Here is a 26,975-nt window from a genome sequence, read left to right as displayed (position 1 = left end):
AGCATTGGGGATAATGTGTATTCAATATTGATTAGCATTGGGGATAATGTGTATTCAATATTGATTAGCATTGGGGATAATGTGTCTCCAATATTGATTAGCATTGGATAATGTATATTCAATATTGATCAGCATTGTGGATAATGTGTATCTAATATTGATTAGCATTGGGGATAATGTGTATTCAATATTGATTAGCATTGGGGATAATGTGTATCTAATATTGATCAGCATTGGGGATAATGTGTATCTAATATTGATTAGCATTGGGGATAATGTGTATCTAATATTGATCAGCATTGGGGATAATGTGTATCTAATATTGATTAGCATTGGGGATAATGTGTATCTAATATTGATTAGCATTGGGGATAATGTGTATCCAATACTGATCAGCATTGAGGATAATGTGTATCTAATATTGATCAGCATTGGGGATAATGTATATCCAATATTGATTAGCATTGGGGATAACGTATATCTAATATTGATTAGCATTGGGGATAATGTATATCTAATATTGATTAGCATTGGGGATAATGTATATCTAATATTGATTAGCATTGGGGAAAATGTATATCCAATACTGATCAGCATTGAGGATAATGTGTATTCAATATTGATCAGCATTGGGGATAATGTATATCCAATATTGATCAGCATTGGGGATAATGTATATCCAATATTGATTAGCATTGGGGATAATGTATATCTAATATTGATTAGCATTGGGGATAATGTATATCTAATATTGATTAGCATTGTGGATAATGTATATCCAATATCGATTAGCATTGTGGATAATGTATATTCAATATTTATATTTGTGTGTGTGTGTGTGTGTGTGTGTGTGTGTGTGTGTGTGTGTGTGTGTGTGTGTGTGTGTGTGTGTATGTGTGTGTGCGCAGTAACTCACTCCTGTTCCTCTCGTATCTTGTCCTCGACAGCCTTTAAGGCAGCAGCCAATGACGCGCTCGTCTCCTCCAGCTTCTGATGCACAGACTCCGCCTCTGACATCACCACGCTGACCGGCGCCGCCGTCCCCATGTCCACGGACACGCCCCCGATGGAGGAGCGGGGCGGTTTGATAGGTGGAGGGGTTGGGGTGAGGGGGTGTGGGGACTCTGGGGGGTGAGGGGGGTGTGGGGACTCTGGGCGGGTGGGGTGGGGGGTTTGGCTGTAGGGTTGGGGGAGGAGGAAGAGGAGGAGGAGGAGGGGGGCGAGGTGGGTGTGGTTATAGAGTGGAGGTGTTTGGTTGGTTTAGGGGCTGTGGGGGAGGAGCCGGTTTGGGGGAGACTGGGGGAGGAATCTTCTTTGTTTCAACTGGAGAGAGAAAGGAAGGAGAGGGAGGGAGGGAGGAGGGAGAGAGAGGAAGGAGGGAGGGAGAGAGAGAGGGAGTTAGGGAGAGAGAGAGAGGGAGAGAGAGAGTGGGAGAGAGAGAGTGGAAGGAGCGAGAGGGAGGGGAGGGAGGGAGGGAGGGAGAGAGAGAGAGGAAGGAGCGAGAGAGAGAAAGGAGCGAGAGAGAGGGAGAGAAAGAGAGAGAGAGGAAGAGGAATGAGCGAGAGAGAGAAAGGAGCGAGAGAGAGGGAGAGAAAGAGAGAGAGAGGAAGGAAGGAGCGAGAGAGAGGGAGGGAGGGAGAGAGAGAGAGAGAGGAAGGAGCGAGAGAGAGGGAGGGAGGGAGAGAGAGAGAGAGAGAGAGGAAGGAGCGAGACAGAGGGAGAGAGAGGGAGGGAGGGAGGGAGGGAGAGAGAGAGGGAGATTAGCCGACAGACAGACAGACCTATAGGTGAGAACTTGACATTGAGAGCTGGGCATCAGTATTACATGCTAGTAAATCACAGTGCAAGACAGTACCTGGGCTACCGGGGGTGCCTGGTCCAGGCAGGGGGACTCTTCTAGAGGACGACTGTCTCCTCATCTGAGCCAGGACAGGTTTGGGGGAGACAGGGGGTTTGGGTTTCCTCACAGGGGTCACCGCTCCTCCCGCTTCTCCCCCCGCCATCACCCCTGGTCCTCCCAGGTCTGAGCTGTCCCTGAGAGGAGGCGTAGCCTGGATCGGACTAGGCTCCTCCGCCTCTCCCATCTCATACACCGGCCGGCGTTTAACGGTGGCGGTGCCGTTCTCGTACGGTACGGCCGGCTCCGGCCCGGTAACAGCCCCGGCGTTGGCGGCCCCGGTGTTAACGGCCCACGTGTTAGAGGTCCCGGTGATGTCTGCGATACCGCTCTCTGAAAAACCCTCTGGCTCCTTGTCTCTGCTCTTGGGACGGCGCTTGACGGTGGAAGACTCTGTCAGGGTGAAACGGGACCCGTTGGGGTGAGGCTTGTTGCAACGGGGACGCCGTTTCAGGGTTGCCGTGGCGTCGACCCGGGACAGCTCATCCCGGGGGAGGGAGAACACACCGTCTCCATGGAGACCGTCTCCATCACCGTCGCCCTGGAGACAAACATAACAACACAGTTTATTAATGACAACCCAGCTGCCTTCCTCCCCTCGCTCCCCTTCCTCCCCCCCAAAAAAACAACGTTTTTAATCATTTTTCATGTACAGACACTATATCTCAGTGTTTTCATACAAATTCATAAAAATATATAGCTCACCTCTCCTTCTCCTTCTCCTCTCTGCCTCTTCATGGTCAGTTTCCTCTCGGCAGCGAACGGAAGGTTCTCAGCCGAACTACCGGAAGATGGGGTGTGAGGAGACGAGGGGTGAGGGGAGGAAGGGGAGCGAGGGGAGGAAGGCAGCTGGGGTGTAGAAGGGCGAGGAGGAGAGGGTTGGGGTGCGGTAGACAGGGGCGCCGGGGTAGGTCTGTCCCCCCTCCTAGCCGCAGCGACCAGCTCAGTAACCGGACCACTGATGGTTCTACGGCGGTTCACCACCTCTCCGTCCAGACCAATGGCGTCCCGCTGCTTACAAATCAAATCAAATCACATTTTTATTTGTCACACATGCGCCAAATACGACTGTGTAGATTTTACAGTGAAATGCTGACTGACGAGCCTCTCCCAACGATGCAGAGATTAACAATAAAAATAAAATGGTAACATCAATAAAATACACACAAATGGAGATATATACATTAAGTACCAGATCAATATGGAGCTATATACAGGAAGTAACAGATCAATGTGGAGCTATATACAGGAAGTACCAGTACCAGATCAATGTGGGGCTATATACAGGAAGTACCAGATCAACGTGGAGCTATATACAGGAAGTACCAGATCAATGTGGAGCTATATACAGGAAGTACCAGATCAATGTGGAGCTATATACAGGAAGTACCAGTACCAGATCAATGTGGAGCTATATACAGGGAGTACCAGTACCAGATCAATGTGGAGCTATATACAGGAAGTACCAGTACCAGATCAATGTGGAGCTATATACAGGAAGTACCAGATCAATGTGGAGCTATATACAGGAAGTACCAGATCAATGTGGAGCTATATACAGGAAGTACCAGATCAATGTGGAGTTATATACAGGAAGTACCAGTACCAGATCAATGTAGAGCTATATACAGGAAGTACCAGATCAATGTGGGGCTATATACAGGAAGTAGATAGATAATAATAAGGTATTTGAGGTAGATATGTACATGAAGGCAGGGTAAAGTGACTAGGCATCAGGATAGATAATAATAAGGTATTTGAGGTAGATATGTACATGAAGGCAGGGTAAAGTGACTAGACATCAGGATAGATAATAATAAGGTATTTGAGGTAGATATGTACATGAAGGCAGGGTAAAGTGACTAGGCATCAGGATAGATAATAATAAGGTATTTGAGGTAGATATGTACATGAAGGCAGGGTAAAGTGACATCAGGATAGATAATAATAAGGTATTTGAGGTAGATATGTACATGAAGGCAGGGTAAAGTGACAGAGTGACAGAGAGAGAGAGTGACAGAGAGAGTGACAGAGAGAGAGTGACAGAGAGAGACAGACAGAGAGAGTTTTGAAACACACCCCCCTTCCCCCTTTACCTGTAGGAAGTTTCTCTGTGTAGCCACGCCCTTGGCCCCGCCCCCGATGGAGGACATTTCCAACATGGCCGCAATGCTCCTCACGCTGCCCGCGCTCCCGGTATCCACGACGGCCGTCTCCACGGATACGCCCAGGTCGCTGGCCCGCCGCTGGGGGTTGTAAGGTACGCCCAGCAGGCCGTCCGCCGCGTGTGTGTGCGTCGGCGTGTGCGTGTCGGCGAGGTTGGAGTTCGAGATCGCTGAGCTGGAGCGTTTTGGAGGCGGAGGGGGCGGGCCTTTCTTCTTGGGCCGCAGGGCGATGGACTGTGATTGGCCGCGGTTGACGTTCTTGTCCTGGTTGCGTACGGAGTGGCTGCGGCTGACCCGGTGAGTCACCACCGTGGCGTATTTACCTGTACCGCCGTCTGTTAGCCTCCCTGGAGGGGCAACTCCTGTCCCCACCCCTCCACCTCCACCCCCTTTCTCCTCCCGCTCCCCGTCAGAACCAGCGTAGCGGTTCAGACTGTGAGCTCGCTTCTTAAGGAGGGCGTCACTCGCCTCACCCATCTCTCCCTCGTCTCCCCCCTCAACCTCAGGAGGCAGGCACAGAAGGGGAACAGACACCTGGGGGCTGGACTGCGGCTGGAGGATGCTCTCCTTCTCTCTCTCCCTCTCAATCCCCTTGTCTTTCTCCCTCTCCTCTTCCTCCATCGGCTGGGCTGTAGGCTGAGATTGGGGAGTAGGTGTGGGTTGGTGCTGGGGCTGGGCCTGAGGACCAGGCAGGGGCTGAGTCTGGGTGTTGGGAGTCCCGCGATGTGTGGTGGACTGCGGGTGAGAACGGGGTGAGCCAGGCCTCTCTCCTTGTATTAGCTGTGGGGAGGATTTAGGTTTAGCCTGCGGCGAGGGGCCCGGGGCTGAGGTGGAGGAATGCAAGGGTTTCTTGGTAGGGGTGTGAGGGGGAGTGTAAGGGGGTGCCGGCATTGAGTGGGCGTGGGAGGGTGGGCGAGGTTTGGATGAGGCGCTACCCCTCTGGCTCCCCTGGCTGGTCTGCCTCATGGTCCGAGCCTCCTTCTTAGGGGGTACTCCTCCTCCTCCTCCTCTAACCCCTGACCCTCCTCCATCGTCGGGGTCCTTGCTCAGGCTGCGGGTCCTCTGACCCTTGACCTCTGGGCTAGGTTGGATCAGGGCCGTCTGCAGCTCGGGGCTCAACTCGCTGTCCTGGAAGGTGCACAACTTGGGAGACGTGACGACTTCTGGAGAGAGATGGAGAGATGGATTACATATGATGGAGAGATGGATTACATATGATGGAGAGAGAGATTGAGGGAGATGGAGAGGCATGGAGGGAGATGGAGAGAGATTGAGGGAGATGGAGAGGCATGGAGGGAGATGAAGAGCAATGGAGATGGAGGGAGATGGAAAGGCATGGAGAGAGATGGAGAGATAGAGAGGCATGGAGAGAGATGGAGAGAGAGATGGAGAGATGGAGGGAGATGGAGAGACATTGAGAGAGAGAGATGGAGATGAAGAGAGATTGAGATTGAGAGATGGAGAGATAGATGGAGATGAAGAGAGATGGAGAGATAGATAGAGATGGAGAGAGATATCTGGCTACACACAAAAAACTGCAGGGTAATTGATGCTGGGTAATTGAGCTATGACCCAGTGGCTTTCAGATAGTTATTTTTAATTCCCTCATTTTTTTTGTTTTTTTTTAAGAGTGTACTGTGAAATACTTTATCTGATTCTATTGTGACCTCACCGTTGTCAGGGGGCACGTTCTCTGTGGACATCACTTCCTGCTGCTGTGTGATTGGTGGAGGCTTCTTCCTAGTGGAGCTCCGCCCCTCAGAGCCACGCTGCATCTCAGCCAATCGCTTCACAGCTAGCATCAGCTTCTTCTGGTGGCCTAGTGGGGACAAACCACAACAAGATATGATATGAGATAATATTATAAGCTGTCTAATGTATAATATGTATTGAACAGTTTAATATAAGTGAGCCATTTCAGGAAGCACAATGTGGCACGTCACTACTTCATAGGAGAGGCATTTGAATGTTTTTATTTTATTTATTTTTGATCAAAATGCGGTTTTTTTGGCATAAATGCCTTCTTGAACATGTGAACTTTCATATGCCTTAATAACAAACGTGTATACCGTCTGTAAATATGAATAAAAAAATGTACAATTACGAGCCTAGTTGGTTTCAGCCACGGAAAAAAAAGGTGAGGAACCTTCCCGCTAGCCCATGATTGGCTGAGATAATGAGTGGGCTGGACATGCCGAGAGATGAGTTCGGGATTGGTCTGCCATTGTAGCATGCTTCTGTCTATAACATGAGCTGTTCGCTGTACTTGCTACAGCAGCTTTTAATGTTGTTGTTGAAAGATATAAACGTTAAGCCACGGAGAACTGCAAAAAGGTGTTGCAACTACTCTCAACAACATTGTTGCCCTGAATTTAGCAGGGCGATCTATCGACAAATATTAGTGGGGGGGGAAGTTGCGCTTGACTACTTTCTGGACACGGCCAGTGTGAACCCGGAGTGACTTGACACAACGGGTCAAAACAAGTGTTCATCCATATTTACGGGTAAAAGTCTAGCTACATTTTCAGATATTATAACATTCTTAATTTTTTTATTATCAGAAAGTCATTTTCATTGCAAGTTAAAGTGTGCTGTTCGGCTAGCTAGCGAAATGTTAGCTTGCTGGCTCGCTAGCTAGTGAAACGTTAGCTTGCTGGCTCGCTATCTAGTGAAACGTTAGCTTGCTGGCTCGCTAGCTAGTGAAACGTTAGCTTGCTGGCTCGCTAGCTAGTGAAACGTTAGCTTGCTGGCTCGCTAGCTAACGTTACATGTATGATCTGTGTAGTAATATTATTAGTATCCCAGAAATAAATTGTCATTGGTAGTTATAGCCTAATGTTAGCTAACTAGCTAACATTGAACCTAGTTTGTTAACTTTAGCTAGCTGCAGATTCATACTACAGCATTTCATGCATGGTGGCTAACTATGACAATCAGTTTTTACTGTATGGGTTTGGGATTATGGTTCATTGTTTAGCTAGCTACCTAGCTACATGTTTAAACACAAGACTCCACTTTGCCAGATGATTACAGAGTTCAGGAGACGGGTTGGTATGATCAGGGGAGGTTAGTAACAGACAGGTTGGTTTGATCAGGGGAGGTTAGTAACAGACGGGTTGGTTTGATCAGGGGAGGTTCAGGAGACGGGTTGGTTTGATCAGGGGAGGTTAGTAACAGACGGGTTGGTTTGATCAGGGGAGGTTAGTAACAGACAGGTTGGTTTGATCAGGGGAGGTTAGTAACAGAGTTCAGGAGACGGGTTGGTTTGATCAGGGGAGGTTAGTAACAGACGGGTTGGTTTGATCAGGGGAGGTTAGTAACAGACAGGTTGGTTTGATCAGGGGAGGTTCAGGAGACGGGTTGGTTTGATCAGGGGAGGTTAGTAACAGACGGGTTGGTTTGATCAGGGGAGGTTCAGGAGACAGGTTGGTTTGATCAGGGGAGGTTAGTAACAGACGGGTTGGTTTGATCAGGGGAGGTTAGAAACAGACAGGTTGGTTTGATCAGGGGAGGTTCAGGAGACGGGTTGGTTTGATCAGGGGAGGTTAGTAACAGATGGGTTGGTTTGATCAGGGGAGGTTAGAAACAGACAGGTTGGTTTGATCAGGGGAGGTTAGAAACAGACAGGTTGGTTTGATCAGGGGAGGTTAGTAACAGACGGGTTGGTTTGATCAGGGGAGGTTCAGGAGACGGGTTGGTTTGATCAGGGGAGGTTAGTAACAGATGGGTTGGTTTGATCAGGGGAGGTTAGAAACAGACAGGTTGGTTTGATCAGGGGAGGTTAGAAACAGACAGGTTGGTTTGATCAGGGGAGGTTAGTAACAGACGGGTTGGTTTGATCAGGGGAGGTTCAGGAGAAGGGTTGGTTTGATCAGGGGAGGTTAGTAACAGACGGGTTGGTTTGATCAGGGGAGGTTAGTAACAGACGGGTTGGTTTGATCAGGGGAGGTTAGTAACAGACGGGTTGGTTTGATCAGGGGAGGTTCAGGAGACGGGTTGGTTTGATCAGGGGAGGTTAGTAACAGACGGGTTGGTTTGATCAGGGAGGTTAGTAACAGACGGGTTGGTTTGATCAGGGGAGGTTAGTAACAGACGGGTTGGTTTGATCAGGGGAGGTAACACAGGGGCATTCTGGGATTGCTACATCCACTCTCCTGTTGATATTTTGATCAATTCTGTTTTCAAGTGATCGGAGGAATTCAGACGACAGGTGGTCATTTTAACATCGACGTTCAACGATGAGATTGGACGGCAGGATACATTCAGCTGCCTTGCTTCTGCCTTTAAACTCGTGTGTGTGTGTGTGTGTGTGTGTGTGTGTGTGTGTGTGTGTGTGTGTGTGTGTGTGTGTGTGTGTGTGTGTGTGTGTGTGTGTGTGTGTGTGTGTGTGTGTGTGTGTGTGTGTGTGTGTGCGCGTCCTACCCAGCTTGATAATGCCTATCTCTTGCAGGTCTTCCCAGGTGATATCTGTGATGAAGTCGATGTTTTCATATCCGTTTTGCACCAGAACCTGCTGGTACTGACTCAGCCCTATCGCTGACAACCACTCTGTCAGACTGGCCTAAACACACACACACACACACACACACACACACACACACACACCAAAAACAATAGTTAGTACAGATCAGTTACTAACAGGTTTCAGGTCAGTTACTAACAGGTCTCAGGTCAGTTACTAACAGGTCTCAGGTCAGTTACTAACAGGTCTCAGGTCAGTTACTAACAGGTCTCAGGTCAGTTACTAACAGGTCTCAGGTCAGTTACTAACAGGTCTCAGGTCAGTTACTAACAGGTTTCAGGTCAGTTACTAACAGGTTTCAGGTCAGTTACTAACAGGTCTCAGGTCAGTTACTAACAGGTCTCTGGTCAGTTACTAACAGGTCTCAGGTCAGTTACTAACAGGTCTCAGGTCAGTTACTAACAGGTCTCAGGTCAGTTACTAACAGGTCTCAGGTCAGTTACTAACAGGTCTCAGGTCAGTTACTAACAGGTTTCAGGTCAGTTACTAACAGGTCTCAGGTCAGTTACTAACAGGTCTCAGGTCAGTTACTAACAGGTCTCAGGTCAGTTACTAACAGGTTTCAGGTCAGTTACTAACAGGTTTCAGGTCAGTTACTAACAGGTCTCAGGTCAGTTACTAACAGGTCTCAGGTCAGTTACTAACAGGTCTCAGGTCAGTTACTAACAGGTCTCAGGTCAGTTACTAACAGGTCTCAGGTCAGTTACTAACAGGTCTCAGGTCAGTTACTAACAGGTCTCAGGTCAGTTACTAACAGGTTTCTGGTCAGGGAGCCACTCGGTGACGCTGATTTTGTTGATCTCTGATGTCATCTTCTTTCGATGGCCTGGTTTGGTCACTCCGATGGCCGTGAGATCCTACACACACACACACACACACACACACACACACACACACACACACACACACACACACGTACGTATGTACCACATAAACACACAACACCAAGGAAAAATAGGTGAGACACTTTCAAAATCTCCACAGATACACACAATTCATTACCACAGAGACACCCCCAGACACCCCCAGACACCCCCCCAGACACCACATACACCCCCCCAGACACCACATACACCCCCCAGACACCCCCAGACACCCCAGACACCCCCAGACACCCCCAGACACCCCAGACACCCCCAGACACCCCCAGACACCCCAGACACCCCCAGACACCCCCAGACACCCCCCAGACACCACAGACACCCCCAGACACCCCCAGACACCCCCAAACACCCCAGACACCACAGACACCCCCAGACACCACAGACACCCCCAGACACCACAGACACCCCCAGACACCACAGACACCCCCAGACACCCCAGACACAACAGACACCGCAAGACACCCCCAGACACCACAGACACCCCCAGACACCGCAAGACACCCCCAGACACCCCCAGACACTGCAGACACCCCCAGACACCGCAGACACCCCAGACACCACAGTCACCCCCGGACACCACAGACACCCACAGACACCCCCAGACACGCCCAGACACCCCCAGACACCACAGACACCCCCATACACCCCCATACACCCCCAGACACCACATACACCCCCAGACACCACAGACACCCCCCAGACACCCCCCCAGACACCCCCCAAGACACCCCCGACACCACAGACACCCCAGACACCACAGACCTCCCAGACACCCCCAGACACCCCCATACACCCCCAGACACCACAGACACCACCCAGACACCCCCCAGACACCACAGACACCCCAGACACCCCCATACACCGCAAGACACCCCCAGACACCCCCAGACACTGCAGACACCCCCAGACACCGCAGACACCCCAGACACCACAGTCACCCCCGGACACCACAGACACCCACAGACACCCCCAGACACGCCCAGACACCCCCAGACACCACAGACACCCCCATACACCCCCAGACACCACATACACCCCCAGACACCACAGACACCCCCAGACACCCCCCCCAGACACCCCCCAAGACACCCCCCGACACCACAGACACCCCAGACACCACAGACCTCCCAGACACCCCCAGACACCCCCATACACCCCCAGACACCACAGACACCACCCAGACACCCCCCAGACACCACAGACACCCCAGACACCCCCATACACCCCAGACACCCCCAGACACCCCCAGACACCCCAGACACCCCAGACACCCCCATACACCCCAGACACCCCAGAAACACAGTGTCCAGGTGACGAGCTGTACCACAGGACAGGAGAGGAAGGTAAATGTCCCCGAAGGAAAATAAAGGTGAAGAGCAGAGAGAGAGCATGTTGGCAGTGAGAAAGAAGCGTTGGTGAGCATCACTAGACCCCCAGCTACACCCAGCCTAGAGTCTGGCTACACCCAGTCTAGAGTCTGGCTACACCCAGTCTAGAGTCTGGCTACACCCAGTCTAGAGTCTGGCTCCACCCAGCCTAGAGTCTGGCTACACCCAGCCTAGAGTCTGGCTACACCCAGTCTAGAGTCTGGCTACACCCAGCCTAGAGTCTGGCTACACCCAGTCTAGAGTCTGGCTACACCCAGCCTACTGTCTGGCTACACCCAGTCTAGAGTCTGGCTACACCCAGCCTAGAGTCTGGCTACACCCAGCCTAGAGTCTGGCTACACCCAGCCTACTGTCTGGCTACACCCAGCCTAGAGTCCGGCTACACCCAGCCTACTGTCTGGCCACACCCACAGCATAGCTCCACCTATCTACTGTCTGGCTCCACCCACCCTACTGTCTGGCCACACCCACAGCATGGCTCCACCTATCTACAGTCTGGCTCCACCCACCCTACTGTCTGGCCAAACCCTAGTGTCTGGCTCCACCCACCTATCACCTAGCCCCACCTATCTACAGTCTGGCTCCACCCAGAGTCTGGCTCCTCCCAACCCCACTCCACTATACTCTCATTATCCTAATATACAGATGTAGGAACTTAATTTGATAACTCTTTTGTTGTCAGACAGTGGGGGTAGAGTCCAGTCAGTGTGGGGGTAGAGTCCAGTCAGAGTGGGGGTAGAGCCCAGTCAGAGTGGGGGTAGAGCCCAGTCGGTGTGGGTAGAGTCCAGTCGGTGTGGGGGTAGAGTCCAGTCGGTGTGGGTAGAGTCCAGTCGGTGTGGGTAGAGTCCAGTCGGTGTGGGGGTAGAGTCCAGTCGGTGTGGGGGTAGAGTCCAGTCTGTGTGGGGGTAGAGTCCAGTCGGTGTGGGGGTAGAGTCCAGTCGGTGTGGGGGTAGAGTCCAGTCGGTGTGGGGTAGAGTCCAGTCGGTGTGGGGGTAGAGTCCAGTCGGTGTGGGGGTAGAGTCCGGTCGGTGTGGGGGTAGAGTCCAGTCGGTGTGGGGGTAGAGTCCAGTCGGTGTGGGGGTAGAGTCCAGTCGGTGTGGGGGTAGAGTCCAGTCGGTGTGGGGTAGAGTCCAGTCAGTGTGGGGGTAGTCCAGTCAGTGTGGGGGTAGAGTCCAGTCAGTGTGGGGGTAGAGTCCAGTCAGAGTGGGGTAGAGCCCAGTCAGAGTGGGGGTAGAGCCCAGTCGGTGTGGGTAGAGTCCAGTCGGTGTGGGGGTAGAGTCCAGTCGGTGTGGGTAGAGTCCAGTCGGTGTGGGTAGAGTCCAGTCGGTGTGGGGGTAGAGTCCAGTCGGTGTGGGGGTAGAGTCCAGTCGGTGTGGGGGTAGAGTCCAGTCTGTGTGGGGTAGAGTCCAGTCGGTGTGGGGGTAGAGTCCAGTCGGTGTGGGGGTAGAGTCCAGTCGGTGTGGGGGTAGAGTCCAGTCGGTGTGGGGGTAGAGTCCAGTCGGTGTGGGGGTAGAGTCCGGTCAGTGTGGGGTAGAGTCCAGTCGGTGTGGGGGTAGAGTCCAGTCGGTGTGGGGGTAGAGTCCAGTCGGTGTGGGGGTAGAGTCCAGTCAGTGTGGGGGTAGTCCAGTCAGTGTGGGGGTAGAGTCCAGTCGGTGTGGGGGTAGAGTCCAGTCAGTGTGGGGGTAGAGTCCAGTCAGTGTGGGGGTAGAGTCCAGTCAGTGTGGGGGTAGAGTCCAGTCAGTGTGGGGGTAGAGTCCAGTCGGTGTGGGGGTAGAGTCCAGTCAGTGTGGGGGTAGAGTCCAGTCAGTGTGGGGGTAGAGTTCAGTCAGTGTGGGGGTAGAGTCTAGTCAGTGTGGGGGTAGAGTCCAGTCAGTGTGGGGGTAGAGTCCAGTCAGTGTGGGGGTAGAGTCCAGTCGGTGTGGGGGTAGAGTCCAGTCGGTGTGGGGGTAGAGTCCAGTCGGTGTGGGGTAGAGTCCAGTCAGTGTGGGGGTAGAGTCCAGTCAGTGTGGGGGTAGAGTCCAGTCAGTGTGGGGGTAGAGTCCAGTCAGTGTGGGGGTAGAGTCCAGTCGGTGTGGGGGTAGAGTCTACATTAGTAGATTAAAACAGAAATAAAAAAAACATTGATTGATTGATTGGTTTTCATCTGGGGATGTAATTGTATCACTATTCTGAGGTACACACACACACACACACACACACACACACACACACACACACACACTGGATACACACACACACACACACACATTTCTGCACAAAACACAGAACACACAGGGCCGTGTCATAGGAGGAACTTTGAGTCCATCTGCTCTAATGGCTGGCAGGCAGGCAGCCCTGTCCTGGCCAATCACAGACGAGGTCCTGGGCATGCTCAGTGACTGGTGTGACTGTTCTAAAGGGAATCTGGGGGGGGGGTTGCTAAGGCAACTGCATTATGATCAGTGAGTGAGCGGTGAGGTGACAGTGGGTGTGGTTAGAGCATGGCTTTAACTTCCAGGTCAAAGGGATAGGGGTTCAGAGGTCAACGTTCCTTACCTCTGGGGTCATTCTGCTAATGGTGACTATGTCATACCCGGCGCTGATGAAGTTTGGAGCGTAGACCTGCAGCTGAAAGTCACTCAGCCATTGGACAACAGCCTCAGAGCTCTAGGAGAGAAGACAGGTGGAGTTCTGTCACTACGGCTGGCTCTGGGCTAACGGCTAGTGGCTAACCACTAACCGCTAACGGCTAACTGCTAATAGCTAACCGCTAACGGCTAACGGCCAATGGCTAACCACTAACGGCTAACTGCTAATAGCTAACCGCTAATTGCTAAAGGCTAACCGCTAATGGCTAAAGGCTAATTCACTAGTAGAGGAGACAGAAGAGGAAAAGACAGGTGGCTAAAAGCTATGGGCTCTGGGCTAAACACCGCTAACAGCTGAAGGCTAAAGACTAGCTAAGAATAACAAGAGGGAGAGGAGGACTAGGCTAAAGGCTAACGGCTAGCAGCTACAAGAGGAGGGAGAGAGGGAGAAGACAGGCTATCTCTGGGTGAGCTATTGGAGAAGATGGAAGGAGGGAGAAGACAGGCTCTCTCTTCGAGCTATTGGAGAAGATGGAAGGAGGGGAGAAGACAGGCTCTGTCTGGGTGAGCTATTGGAGAAGATGGAAGGAGGGAGAAGACAGGCTCTCTCTTCGAGCTATTGGAGAAGATGGAAGGAGGGAGAAGACAGGCTCTGTCTGGGTGAGCTATTGGAGAAGATGGAAGGAGGGAGAAGACAGGCTCTGTCTGGGTGAGCTATTGGAGAAGATGGAAGGAGGGAGAAGACAGGCTCTGTCTGGGTGAGCTATTGGAGAAGATGGAAGGAGGGAGAAGACAGGCTCTCTCTTCGAGAAGATGGGAGGAGGCAGAAGACAGGCTCTCTCTTCGAGAAGATGGGAGGAGGGAGAAGACAGGCTCTCTCTGGGTGAGCTATTGGAGAAGATGGAAGGAGGGAGAAGACAGGCTCTCTCTTCGAGAAGATGGGAGGAGGCAGAAGACAGGCTCTCTCTTCGAGAAGATGGGAGGAGGGAGAAGACAGGCTCTCTCTGGGTGAGCTATTGGAGAAGATGGAAGGAGGGAGAAGACAGGCTCTCTCTTCGAGAAGATGGGAGGAGGGAGAAGACAGGCTCTCTCTGGGTGAGCTATTGGAGAAGATGAAAGGAGGGAGAAGACAGGCTCTCTCTTCGAGCTATTGGAGAAGATGGAAGGGTGGACCTGGCCAATCACATCCAGAGAATGTAGACACCTCACTCTGAGGAGATTCTGACGTGGTGAAATCTGCTGGAGAGAGAGACGTCCTCTATCACAAACAGCTGCAGTAGCACGTTCTGTCCACTGAGGGGCAGCAGAGAACCATGGAAAACTCAGCTATGCCCAGTCTACCAGCACCTCCTCTCTCTCCCTCTCTCTCCCCCCCTTTTCTTCCCACCCACTCTGCTCAGGACACCAACTGGACCACGGGTCACACGGAGGGGGAGAGGAGGGGGAGAGGAGGGAGGGAGGGAGGATCTGGAACTAAAACAGATAGCCATGTGAACCTACACACCCTTCTGGGAGAAACATGTTCATCAGATGGCTGTGATCTGATCAAGCTATCGCATACACACACTTCCATCTTACTGGTAGAGTCCTGCCGAGACACACACACACACACACACACACACACACACACACACACACACACACACACACACACACACACACACACACACACACGGTGCTAAGCTAGGGTAACTAAGATTATGATGGCTTAGGCTACTGTACAGTGTAGTATATATACAGTATTACATTTAGTGTAGTATATATACAGTATAATATAATATACAGTATAGTATAATATATAGATCAGTATAGTATATATATAGTATAGTGTATATACAGTATAGTATATATACAGTATAGTATAATATATAGATCAGTATAGTATATATATAGGATAGTATAGTGTATATACAGTATATTACAGTATTTATCCAGTATAGTATAGTATGTATCCAGTATAGTATATATCCAGTATAGTATATATACAGTGTAGTATAATATATATCCAGTATAGTACCGTATATATAGTATAGTATATATACAGTATAGTGTAGTATATATACAGTATAGTATTGTGTATATACAGTATAGCATAGTGTATATACAGTATATTACAGTATATATCCAGTATAGTATAGTATATATCCAGTACAGTATATATACAGTGTAGTATAATATATATCCAGTATAGTACATGTATATATAGTATAGTATATATCCAATATGGTATAGTGTATATATATAGTATAGTATATCTCCAGTATATATATATATATATATATATATATATATATATATATATATATATATATATATATATATAGTATAGTATAGTATAGTATAGTATAGTATAGGCTCATATCAGAGAGGTTTAGAGAACACAAAACAACGTCCCTGGGCAGCAAACAAGGAAAACAGAGATGGAGGAGGAGGAACACAGAGATGGAGGAGATGGAGGAACACAGAGATGGAGGAGGAGGAACACAGAGATGGAGGAGGAGGAACACAGAGATGGAGGAGGAGGAACACAGAGATGGAGGAGGAGGAACACAGAGATGGAGGAACACAGAGATGGAGGAGGAGGACCACAGAGATGGAGGAACACAGAGATGGAGGAGGAGGAACACAGAGATGGAGGAACACAGAGATGGAGGAGGAGGAACACAGAGATGGAGGAGGAGGAGGAACACAGAGATGGAGGAGGAGGAACACAGAGATGGAGGAGGAGGAGGAACACAGAGATGGAGGAGGAGGAACACAGAGATGGAGGAGGAGGAGGAACACAGAGATGGAGACAGGTGACAGAAATGCAGATAACATACACTCTCAGACCGGAACACACACACACACACACACACACACACACACACACACACACACACACACACACACACACACACACACACTCACCGTGTCATGGCTGCAACCGAATGCTCGCAGTAAGGACGAGGCCAGCTGAGAGAGAAAGTGTTTGGACATCCTGGACGTATGTCCGTGTTCGAGACTGTGTGTGTGTGTCCGTGGTTCTGGGTGTGTGTGTGTGTGTGTGTGTGTGTGTTCTGCCGTTGGTGGAGAGTGTGTGTGAGAGATTGTGCTGAAGGGAAGATGGACACCAGTTTCGGTGAGGAGAGGGACACAGTGAAGCAGGAAGTGTGTGAGAGACGACTCTGAGAGGACGAGTGTCTTTCCATCCCTCTGTCTGTCTTACCTTCCCCTCGCCTTGCCCCTCCCCTTCCAGGTTGCCGTGGCGTCATAGGGTGGAGCTTCATGGAGCGGGCATCCTGATTGGCTCGACTGTCTAGAGGCAGAGGCGGTGCCTGGAGGTGACACACACTGTCGTTGGCCGAGCTCAACCACTCATATTTTCAACCAATCCTGTCCCACCATTTCTTTCTATAAAACCGAACCCCCCCCTCATCCACCGTGTGAATAACCAATCAGGTTTCACCTCCTCCTCAGTAACTGGCCTCGTCAGCCAATCACAGGCCTTCTCTACTAACTACTGGCCATCTGGATGACAGAGCCGCCAAGATCCAGATCCCACTGTGTGTGTGTGTGTGTGTGTGTGTGTGTGTGTGTGTGTGTGTGTGTGTGTGTGTGTGTGTGTGTGTGTGTGTGTGTGTGTGTGTGTCTGTGTATGTGTGTATGTGAGTGTGTGTGTGCGCGATTCCTTCAATCGTTATAAAGGAAACAGATGATGCTCTCTCTCTCTCTCTCTCTCATCTCTCCCTCTCTCATCTCTCTCTCACTCTCTCATCTCTCTCTCTCATCCCTCTCTCACTGGAGTGATGTGTACCTGTAGATTGCCACACACACACACACACACACACACACACACACACACACACACACACACACACACACACACACACACACACACTCACACACACCTCACACACACCTACCTGTAGATAGCTCTACAGACTTGGACTGCTCCAGCAGGTGCTCTTTGGCTTTGGCAGACTGAGACAGCACTGTCGCCAGGAGCTACAGGGAGAAACAACACAGCCTTTAGCTACAACACACAGAGACACACAGCCTTTAGCTACAACACACAGAGACACACAGCCTTTAGCTACAACACACAGAGACACACAGCCTTTAGCTACAACACACAGAGACACACAGCCTTTAGTTACAAGACACAGAGACACAGCCTTTAGCTACAACACACAGAGATACACAGCCTTTAGTTACAACACACAGAGACACAGCCTTTAGCTACAACACACAGAGATACACAGCCTTTAGCTACAACACACAGAGACACACAGCCTTTAGTTACAACACACAGAGACACAGCCTTTAGCTACAACACACAGAGATACACAGCCTTTAGCTACAACACACAGAGACACACAGCCTTTAGTTACAACACACAGAGACACAGCCTTTAGCTACAACACACAGAGATACACAGCCTTTAGCTACAACACACAGAGATACACAGCCTTTAGCTACAACACACAGAGATACAGCCTTTAGCTACAACACACAGAGATACACAGCCTTTAGCTACAACACACAGAGATACAGCCTTTAGCTACAACACACAGAGATACACAGCCTTTAGCTACAACACACAGAGATACAGCCTTTAGCTACAACACACAGAGACACACAGCCTTTAGCTACAACACACAGAGACACAGCCTTTAGCTACAACACACAGAGACACAGCCTTTAGCTACAACACACAGAGACACAGCCTTTAGCTACAACACACAGAGACACAGCCTTTAGCTACAACACACAGAGATACAGATATACAGGACTCCAAACAGGGTCGTTCTACACTAGGACAGATAACTAGGACAGATATACAGGACTCCAAACAGGGTCGTTCTACACTAGGACAGATAACTAGGACAGATATACAGGACTCCAAACAGGGCCGTTCTACACTAGGACAGATAACTAGGACAGATATACAGGACTACAAACAGGGCCGTTCTACACTAGGACAGATAACTAAGACAGATATACAGGACTCCAAACAGGGCCGTTCTACACTAGGACAGATAACTAGGACAGATATACAGGACTACAAACAGGGCCGTTCTACACTAGGACAGATAACTAGGACAGATATACAGGACTACAAACAGGGCCGTTCTACACTAGGACAGATATACAGGACTACAAACAGGGCCGTTCTACACTAGGACAGATATACAGGACTCCAAACAGGGCCGTTCTACACTAGGACAGAGATACAGGACTCCAAACAGGGCCGTTCTACACTAGGACAGATAACTAGGACAGATATACAGGACTCCAAACAGGGCCGTTCTACACTAGGACAGATAACTAGGACAGATATACAGGACTACAAACAGGGCCGTTCTACACTAGGACAGATAACTAGGACAGATATACAGGACTCCAAACAGGGCCGTTCTACACTAGGACAGATAACTAGGACAGATATACAGGACTACAAACAGGGCCGTTCTACACTAGGACAGATAACTAGGACAGATATACAGGACTCCAAACAGGGCCGTTCTACACTAGGACAGATAACTAGGACAGATATACAGGACTCCAAACAGGGCCGTTCTACACTAGGACAGATAACTAGGACAGATATACAGGACTACAAACAGGGCCGTTCTACACTAGGACAGATAACTAGGACAGATATACAGGACTCCAAACAGGGCCGTTCTACACTAGGACAGATAACTAGGACAGATATACAGGACTACAAACAGGGCCGTTCTACACTAGGACAGATAACTAGGACAGATATACAGGACTACAAACAGGGCCGTTCTACACTAGGACAGATAACTAGGACAGATATACAGGACTACAAACAGGGCCGTTCTACACTAGGACAGATAACTAGGACAGATATACAGGACTACAAACAGGGCCGTTCTACACTAGGACAGATAACTAGGACAGATATACAGGACTACAAACAGGGCCGTTCTACACTAGGACAGATAACTAGGACAGATATACAGGACTCCAAACATGGCCGTTCTACACTAGGACAGATATACAGGACTCCAAACAGGGCCGTTCTACACTAGGACAGATATACAGGACTCCAAACAGGGCCGTTTCTACACTAGGACAGATATACAGGACTCCAAACAGGGCCGTTCTACACTAGGACAGATAACTAGGACAGATATACAGGACTCCACAGAGGAAACAGAGGTCCATATCATTAAACAGCGTTTCCTGATAACTTAACTGGTTAAATTAAAAAGGTTAAACAAAGAGCTTTAATGCACAACAAAACTATAGATATATTTAAAATTACTTTTTTTTTTTTAACAGCCTGGTTTGTCATTTTTATATCATAGATGGTGACAGTGTCCATTTTAGGACTGCAGTGTGATGAGCATTAAGGGTTTCAAATGTGGTGTGTGTGTGTGTGTGTGTGTGATTTGGTGTGTATTTGTGTGTCTGTGTGTGTGTTTAAGTGTGTGTGTGGTTCGGTGTGTGTGTGTGTGTGTGTGTGTGTGTTCCTCACCTTAACCCCCTCGGCCTGCGCGTGGATAATGTGGGTGGAGCTCCCGGCACTCTGACCACTCCCTGATGACCTCACGCTGGTCACGCTGCCAGAGCTCCCCACGCTACTACGGTCTCCACCTGGTAAACACACACACACACACACACACACACACACACACACACACACACACACACACACACACACACACACACACACACACACACACACACACACACACACAGGTGTGTTAACACAGAGCCAGGTAACACATGTGTTTCTCTGCTACAATACACTGGACAGCAGCCCACTCAACAGCATGGCTTCACAACTAGGACAGACTAGGTGATTGACGGAGTGACTGACACACTTAAACACACACACACACACCGATTAACTGACACAGGCAAACACACACACACACATCCACTGACCAACGCAGGCCTGATGACTGACAGAGCAGACAGAGCGACTAAAGACCCATGCAGATAGATAGATAGATAGATGATAGATAGATAGATAGATAGATAGATAGATAGATAGATAGATAGATAGATAGATAGATACTGTAGAATAGATAGATACTGTAGAATAGATAGATACTGTAGAATAGATAGATACTGTAGAATAGATAGATACTGTAGAATAGATAGATAGACAGATATAGATATAGATAGATAGATATAGATAGATAGAACGATATAGATAGATAGAACAATATAGATATAGATAGATAGATAGAATGAGATAGATAGATAGATAGAACAATATAGATAGATAGATAGATAGATAGATATAGATATAGATAGATAGAACGATATAGATAGAACAATATAGATAGATAGAATGATATAGATAGATACTGTAGAATAGATAGATACTGTAGAATAGATAGATAGACAGATAGAACGATATAGATAGATAGATATAGATATATAGATATAGATAGATAGAACAATATAGATATAGATAGATAGAACGATATAGATAGATAGATAGAATGATATAGAGATAGATAGATAGAACAATATAGATAGATAGATAGATAGATAGATAGATAGATAGATAGAACAATATAGATAGAACAATATAGATAGATAGAATGATATAGATAGATAGATAGATAGATAGATAGATAGATAGATAGATAGATAGATAGAACGATATAGATATAGAACGATATAGATATAGATAGATAGAACAATATAGATATAGAACGATATAGATATAGATAGATAGATAGATAGATAGATAGATAGATAGATAGATAGATAGATAGATAGATAGATAGATAGATAGATAGATAGATAGATAGATAGATAGATAGATAGATAGATAGATTGATAATGACTGCAGCCCTACACACACAGCCAGGGACCAGGTATTGCCAGGTATTGCCAGCTACAGCCAGGGACCAGGTACAGCCAGGTAGGAACTGGGCTCTGTTCAGCTCTGGACATAATGGAGGGACAGCGGGGTCTGTAAGGTGCCCCTATCCACTGATTCTAGGTCAGATCCTGTAGGGTCTGTTGTGTTGCCTTGCCCTATAGTATTAACCGTAAAATCTGATCTAGATCTGTGGTTAGGGGCAGCTTCTATCTGTAGACAACGCCACAGGTCAGGGGTCAGGCAAGGCTGCGCGGGGCGGGGGGTTACCTGGCCCAGGCTTGCGCAGCACCCATATCTCCTCGCTGGAGCTGCCCTGGGGGCCGCAGGACCGGGTGGGGGAACCGTGAGGGTTGGCTTCTGAGCCGCGACCACCTTCAACACAGAAACCACTGTTAACCTCTAACCCTGCTCCGCTAATCTGGCTGTAGCCGCTAACCCCGGGCTACGCTAAACTATCGGGGTAATCCTGGGGATAAACTAGCCTTAGTACCTAACTCCGGGGTTAAACTAGCATTAGCAGCTAAACCCCGCGCTAAACTAGCATTAGTAGCTAACCTCAAACTAGCCATCATTGCTAGCCCTGGGGCTAAAATAGCATTAGAAGCTAACCCTGTCACTGAACGAGTATTAGTAGCTAACCCTAAACTAGGAATCACTGCTAGTCCTGGGGCTAAACTACCATTAGCAGCTAACCCCAAACTAGCCATCACTGCTAGCCCTGGGGCTAAAATAGCATTAGCAGCTAACGCTGTCACTGAACTAGCATTAGTAGCTAATCCTAAACTAGGAATCACTGCTAGTCCTGGGGCTAAACTACCATTAGCAGCTAACCCCAAACTAGCCATCACTGCTAGTCCTGGGGCTAAAATAGCATTAGCAGCTAACCCTGTCACTGAACTAGCATTAGTAGTTAACCCTAAACTAGGAATCACTGCTAGTCCTGGGGCTAAACTACCAGTAGCGGTTAACCCTGAAGCTAATGTAGTGTTAGCCAATAACTAGCATTAGCAGCTAACAATTAAGCTAAACTAGCATTAATTGCTAACTGTTAATGACTTACCCTCTAACCTCTAACCCTTAGCTTTTGCTAGCACTGACCGCTAATTCTAAACTGGCTAACCAGCCCCACCACGATCCCCAACCAGCAGGACAGAAGGGGTTTGCAGGGCGGGGTGAGGGTGGGGGGTACGGGGGTACGGGGAGACCCTAGAATATACAATATATCTGCTGGTTTAACTTCACCCTATCTTAACAGCAGACACAAACACACACGCATATATACATCACATATATATATATATATATATTCCATAGATATATGAGAACATTTATATACCGTCGTACATAAATAGATCAGTAACATGCCTGTATATCTGTGTAGATATATATATGTCAGAATGTACATAAATATACACACATATATATATAATATATGAAGAGATATATGATGATATATGAAGCGTAAGGTAAGGTAGGTCCGGTATGAGCTGCAGTGCATCAGGAGAGAGGATTACAGTAGAACAAGGATTCAAGGCCTTTAGAGACTGGAGGAGAGGATTACAGTAGAACAGGGACTCAAGGCCTTTATAAACCATAGAGACTGGAGGAGAGGATTACAGTAGAACAGGGACTCAAGGCCTTTATAAACCATAGAGACTGGAGGAGAGGGTTACAGTAGAACGGGGATTCAAGGCCTTTAGAGACTGGAGGAGAGGATTACAGTAGAACAGAGACTCAAGGCCTTTATTAACCATAGAGACTGGAGGAGAGGATTACAGTAGAACAGGGACTCAAGGCCTTTAGAGACTGGAGGAGAGGATTACAGTAGAACAGGGACTCAAGGCCTTTAGAGACTGGAGGAGAGGATTACAGTAGAACGGGGACTCAAGGCCTTTATAAACCATAGAGACTGGAGGAGAGGATTACAGTAGAACAGGGACTCAAGGCCTTTATAAACCATAGAGACTGGAGGAGAGGATTACAGTAGAACGGGGACTCAAGGCCTTTATAAACCATAGAGACTGGAGGAGAGGGTTACAGTAGAACAGGGACTCAAGGCCTTTAGAGACTGGAGGAGAGGATTACAGTAGAACAGGGACTCCAAGCCTTTATAAACCATAGAGACTGGAAGAGAGGATTACAGTAGAACAGGGACTCAAGGCCTTTAGAGACTGGAAGAGAGGATTACAGTAGAACAGGGATTCAAGGCCTTTATAAACCATAGAGACTGGAGGAGAGGATTACAGTAGAACAGGGATTCAAGGCCTTTAGAGACTGGAGGATTACAGTAGAACAGGGACTCAAGGCCTTTATAAACCATAGAGACTGGAGGAGAGGTTTACAGTAGAACAGAGACTCAAGGCCTTTATAAACCATAGAGACTGGAGGAGAGGATTACAGTAGAACAGGGACTCAAGGCCTTTATAAACCATAGAGACTGGAGGAGAGGATTACAGTAGAACGGGGACTCAAGGTTTTTAGAGACTGGAAGAGAGGATTACAGTAGAACAGAGACTCAAGGCCTTTATAAACCATAGAGACTGGAGGACAGGATTACAGTAGAACAAGGATTCAAGGCCTTTAGAGACTGGAGGAGAGGATTACAGTAGAACAGAGACTCAAGGCCTTTAGAGACTGGAGGAGAGGATTACAGTAGAACAGGGACTCCAAGCCTTTATAAACCATAGAGACTGGAAGAGAGGATTACAGTAGAACAGGGACTCAAGGCCTTTAGAGACTGGAAGAGAGGATTACAGTAGAACAGGGACTCAAGGCCTTTATTAACCATAGAGACTGGAGGAGAGGATTACAGTAGAACAGGGACTCAAGGCCTTTAGAGACTGGAGGAGAGGATTACAGTAGAACAGAGACTCAAGGCCTTTATAAACCATAGAGACTGGAGGAGAGGATTACAGTAGAACAGGGACTCAAGGCCTTTATAAACCATAGAGACTGGAGGAGAGGATTACAGTAGAACAGGGACTCAAGGCCTTTAGAGACCATAGAGACTGGAGGAGAGGATTACAGTAGAACGGGGACTCAAGGTTTTTAGAGACTGGAAGAGAGGATTACAGTAGAACAGAGACTCAAGGCCTTTATAAACCATAGAGACTGGAGGACAGGATTACAGTAGAACAAGGATTCAAGGCCTTTAGAGACTGGAGGAGAGGATTACAGTAGAACAGAGACTCAAGGCCTTTAGAGACTGGAGGAGAGGATTACAGTAGAACAGGGACTCAAGGCCTTTAGAGACTGGAGGAGAGGATTACAGTAGAACAGGGACTCAAGGCCTTTATAAACCATAGAGACTGGAGGAGAGGATTACAGTAGAACAGGGACTCAAGGCCTTTAGAGACTGGAGGAGAGGGTTACAGTAGAACAGGGACTCAAGGCCTTTAGAGACTGGAGGAGAGGATTACAGTAGAACAGAGACTCAAGGCCTTTAGAGACTGGAGGAGAGGATTACAGTAGAACAGAGACTCAAGGCCTTTAGAGACTGGAGGAGAGGATTACAGTAGAACGGGGACTCAAGGCCTTTATAAACCATAGAGACTGGAGGAGAGGATTACAGTAGAACGGGGACTCAAGGCCTTTATAAACCATAGAGACTGGAGGAGAGGATTACAGTAGAACAGGGACTCAAGGCCTTTATAAACCATAGAGACTGGAGGAGAGGATTACAGTAGAACAAGGACTCAAGGCCTTTAGAGACTGGAGGAGAGGATTACAGTAGAACAGAGACTCAAGGCCTTTAGAGACTGGAGGAGAGGATTACAGTAGAACAGGGACTCCAAGCCTTTATAAACCATAGAGACTGGAGGAGAGGATTACAGTAGAACAGGGACTCAAGGCCTTTATAAACCATAGAGACTGGAGGAGAGGATTACAGTAGAACAAGGACTCAAGGCCTTTAGAGACTGGAGGATTACAGTAGAACAAGGACTCAAGGCCTTTAGAGACTGGAGGAGAGGATTACAGTAGAACAGGGACTCAAGGCCTTTATAAACCATAGAGACTGGAGGAGAGGATTACAGTAGAACAGGGACTCAAGGCCTTTATAAACCATAGAGACTGGAAGAGAGGATTACAGTAGAACAGGGCCCGTATCCACAAAGCCTCTCGGAGAACGAGTGCTGAACTAGAATCAGGTGCCACCTGTCCATATAAACATATTCGGATTTAATAAAAGACTAAACTGGGGAGGGTTATACACGCTTTATACCTGGTTTATAAAGGCTTAATACGAGTGGTGTAGATGGAGGCAATGATAGGAAGTGAAACGAAGGAAAAGGAAACATATAATGTTACTAATGACTGGCCTAAACAGTCTTCTGATAGATGGAATAGCTTCCCCAAAAACACCTTCTCCAAGAAACGTTAACTAGCTACGAACTAGCCTGTGTTTACCTTGCAGAATGATATCAGGATTATTTGCATCAATCCAGTGGCCATTTGTTTTAGAAAACTCCATCTCGTGCTACATAAACACCGCTAACCAAACAACAGTGCTAGGTGGCTGTGCTACACAAACACCGCTAACCGCTAACCAAACAGCAGTGCTAGGTGGCTGTGCTACAGAAACACCACTAACCAAACAACAGTGCTAGGTGGCTGTACTACAGAAACACTGCTAACCAAACAACAGTGCTAGGTGGCTGTGCTACAGAAACACCGCTAACCAAACAACAGTGCTAGGTGGCTGTGCTACTGAAACACCGCTAACCGCTAACCAAATTACAGTGCTAGGTGGCTGTGCTACTGAAACACCGCTAACCAAACAACAGTGCTAGGTTGCTGTGCTACAGAAACACCACTAACCAAACAACAGCTAGGTGGCTGTGCTACAGAAACACCGCTAACCAAACAACAGTGCTAGGTGGCTGTGCTACAGAAACACCACTAACCGCTAACCAAACAACAGTGCTAGGTGGCTGTGCTACATAAACACCGCTAACCGCTAACCAAATTACAGTGCTAGGTGGCTGTGCTACTGAAACACCGCTAACCAAACAACAGTGCTAGGTTGCTGTGCTACAGAAACAATGCTAACCAAACAACAGTGCTAGGTGGCTGTGCTACAGAAACACCGCTAACCAAACAACAGTGCTAGGTGGCTGTGCTACAGAAACACCGCTAACCAAACAAGAGTGCTAGGTGGCTGTGCTACAGAAACACCACTAACCGCTAACCAAACAACAGTGCTAGGTGGCTGTGCTACATAAACACAGCTAACCGCTAACCAAATAACAGTGCTAGGTGGCTGTGCTACATAAACACCGCTAACCGCTAACCAAATAACAGTGCTAGGTGGCTGTGCTACAGAAACACCGCTAACCAAACAACAGTGCTAGGTAGCTGTGCTACAGAAACACTGCTAACCAAACAACAGTGCTAGGTGGCTGTGCTACAGAAACACCACTAACCAAACAACAGTGCTAGGTGGCTGTGCTACAGAAACACCGCTAACCAAACAACAGTGCTAGGTGGCTAGATAGTTGTGTTCTTGTTGGAAGACCCACTTGCGGCTACGTTTCAGCCTCCTGGATGAGGCAACCAGGGTTTTTTGGGCTGATTTTGAGCTCATGGTGCCGTTAACCCTTTATCAAGGACCCCAGGATCAGTTGAAGCGAAACATCCCTATAACATGAAAGTATATTTTACATTAGGTATGAGGTTATTTTCTGCATAGTG

At 48.4% G+C, this 26,975-nt stretch overlaps 2 protein-coding genes across 4 annotated transcripts in view; both read right to left on the bottom strand.

Annotated features, from left to right (window-relative positions):
- Positions 1-1,111: 1,111 nt before the first annotated feature.
- LOC106595940 (caskin-1) lies at positions 1,112-16,618 on the bottom strand. Of its 3 annotated transcripts, none has more exons than XM_045711319.1 (9): positions 16,334-16,618; positions 13,392-13,502; positions 9,340-9,441; positions 8,485-8,623; positions 5,735-5,881; positions 3,994-5,225; positions 2,603-2,911; positions 1,856-2,438; positions 1,112-1,323 (listed from the first exon to the last, which is right to left on the bottom strand). In XM_045711319.1, exons 1-9 carry the CDS (start codon positions 16,400-16,402, stop codon positions 1,235-1,237), a joined length of 2,781 nt encoding a protein of 926 aa, XP_045567275.1. In that variant the 5' UTR covers positions 16,403-16,618; the 3' UTR covers positions 1,112-1,234. The 3 variants fall into 3 exon arrangements, with proteins under 3 accessions (XP_045567275.1, XP_045567276.1, XP_045567278.1); XM_045711320.1 differs by having other exon boundaries at positions 2,603-2,908; XM_045711322.1 differs by lacking the exon at positions 13,392-13,502.
- Positions 16,619-16,627: 9 nt separating this feature from the next.
- LOC123724016 (caskin-1) overlaps positions 16,628-26,975 on the bottom strand; it is a gene marked incomplete at its 5' end in the record, with an annotated part of 44,476 nt that continues 34,128 nt past the window's right edge. The window contains 4 exon segments of the mRNA XM_045711323.1: positions 16,628-16,740; positions 17,329-17,410; positions 19,917-20,035; positions 21,552-21,656. Coding sequence (XP_045567279.1) covers positions 16,628-16,740; positions 17,329-17,410; positions 19,917-20,035; positions 21,552-21,656 — 419 coding nt within the window.

The sequence above is a fragment of the Salmo salar genome, unplaced genomic scaffold (assembly GCF_905237065.1).
Source record: "Salmo salar unplaced genomic scaffold, Ssal_v3.1, whole genome shotgun sequence".
In the NCBI taxonomy this organism is placed as follows: Eukaryota; Metazoa; Chordata; class Actinopteri; order Salmoniformes; family Salmonidae; genus Salmo; species Salmo salar.
This window is presented reverse-complemented; position numbering and strand designations above follow the sequence as displayed.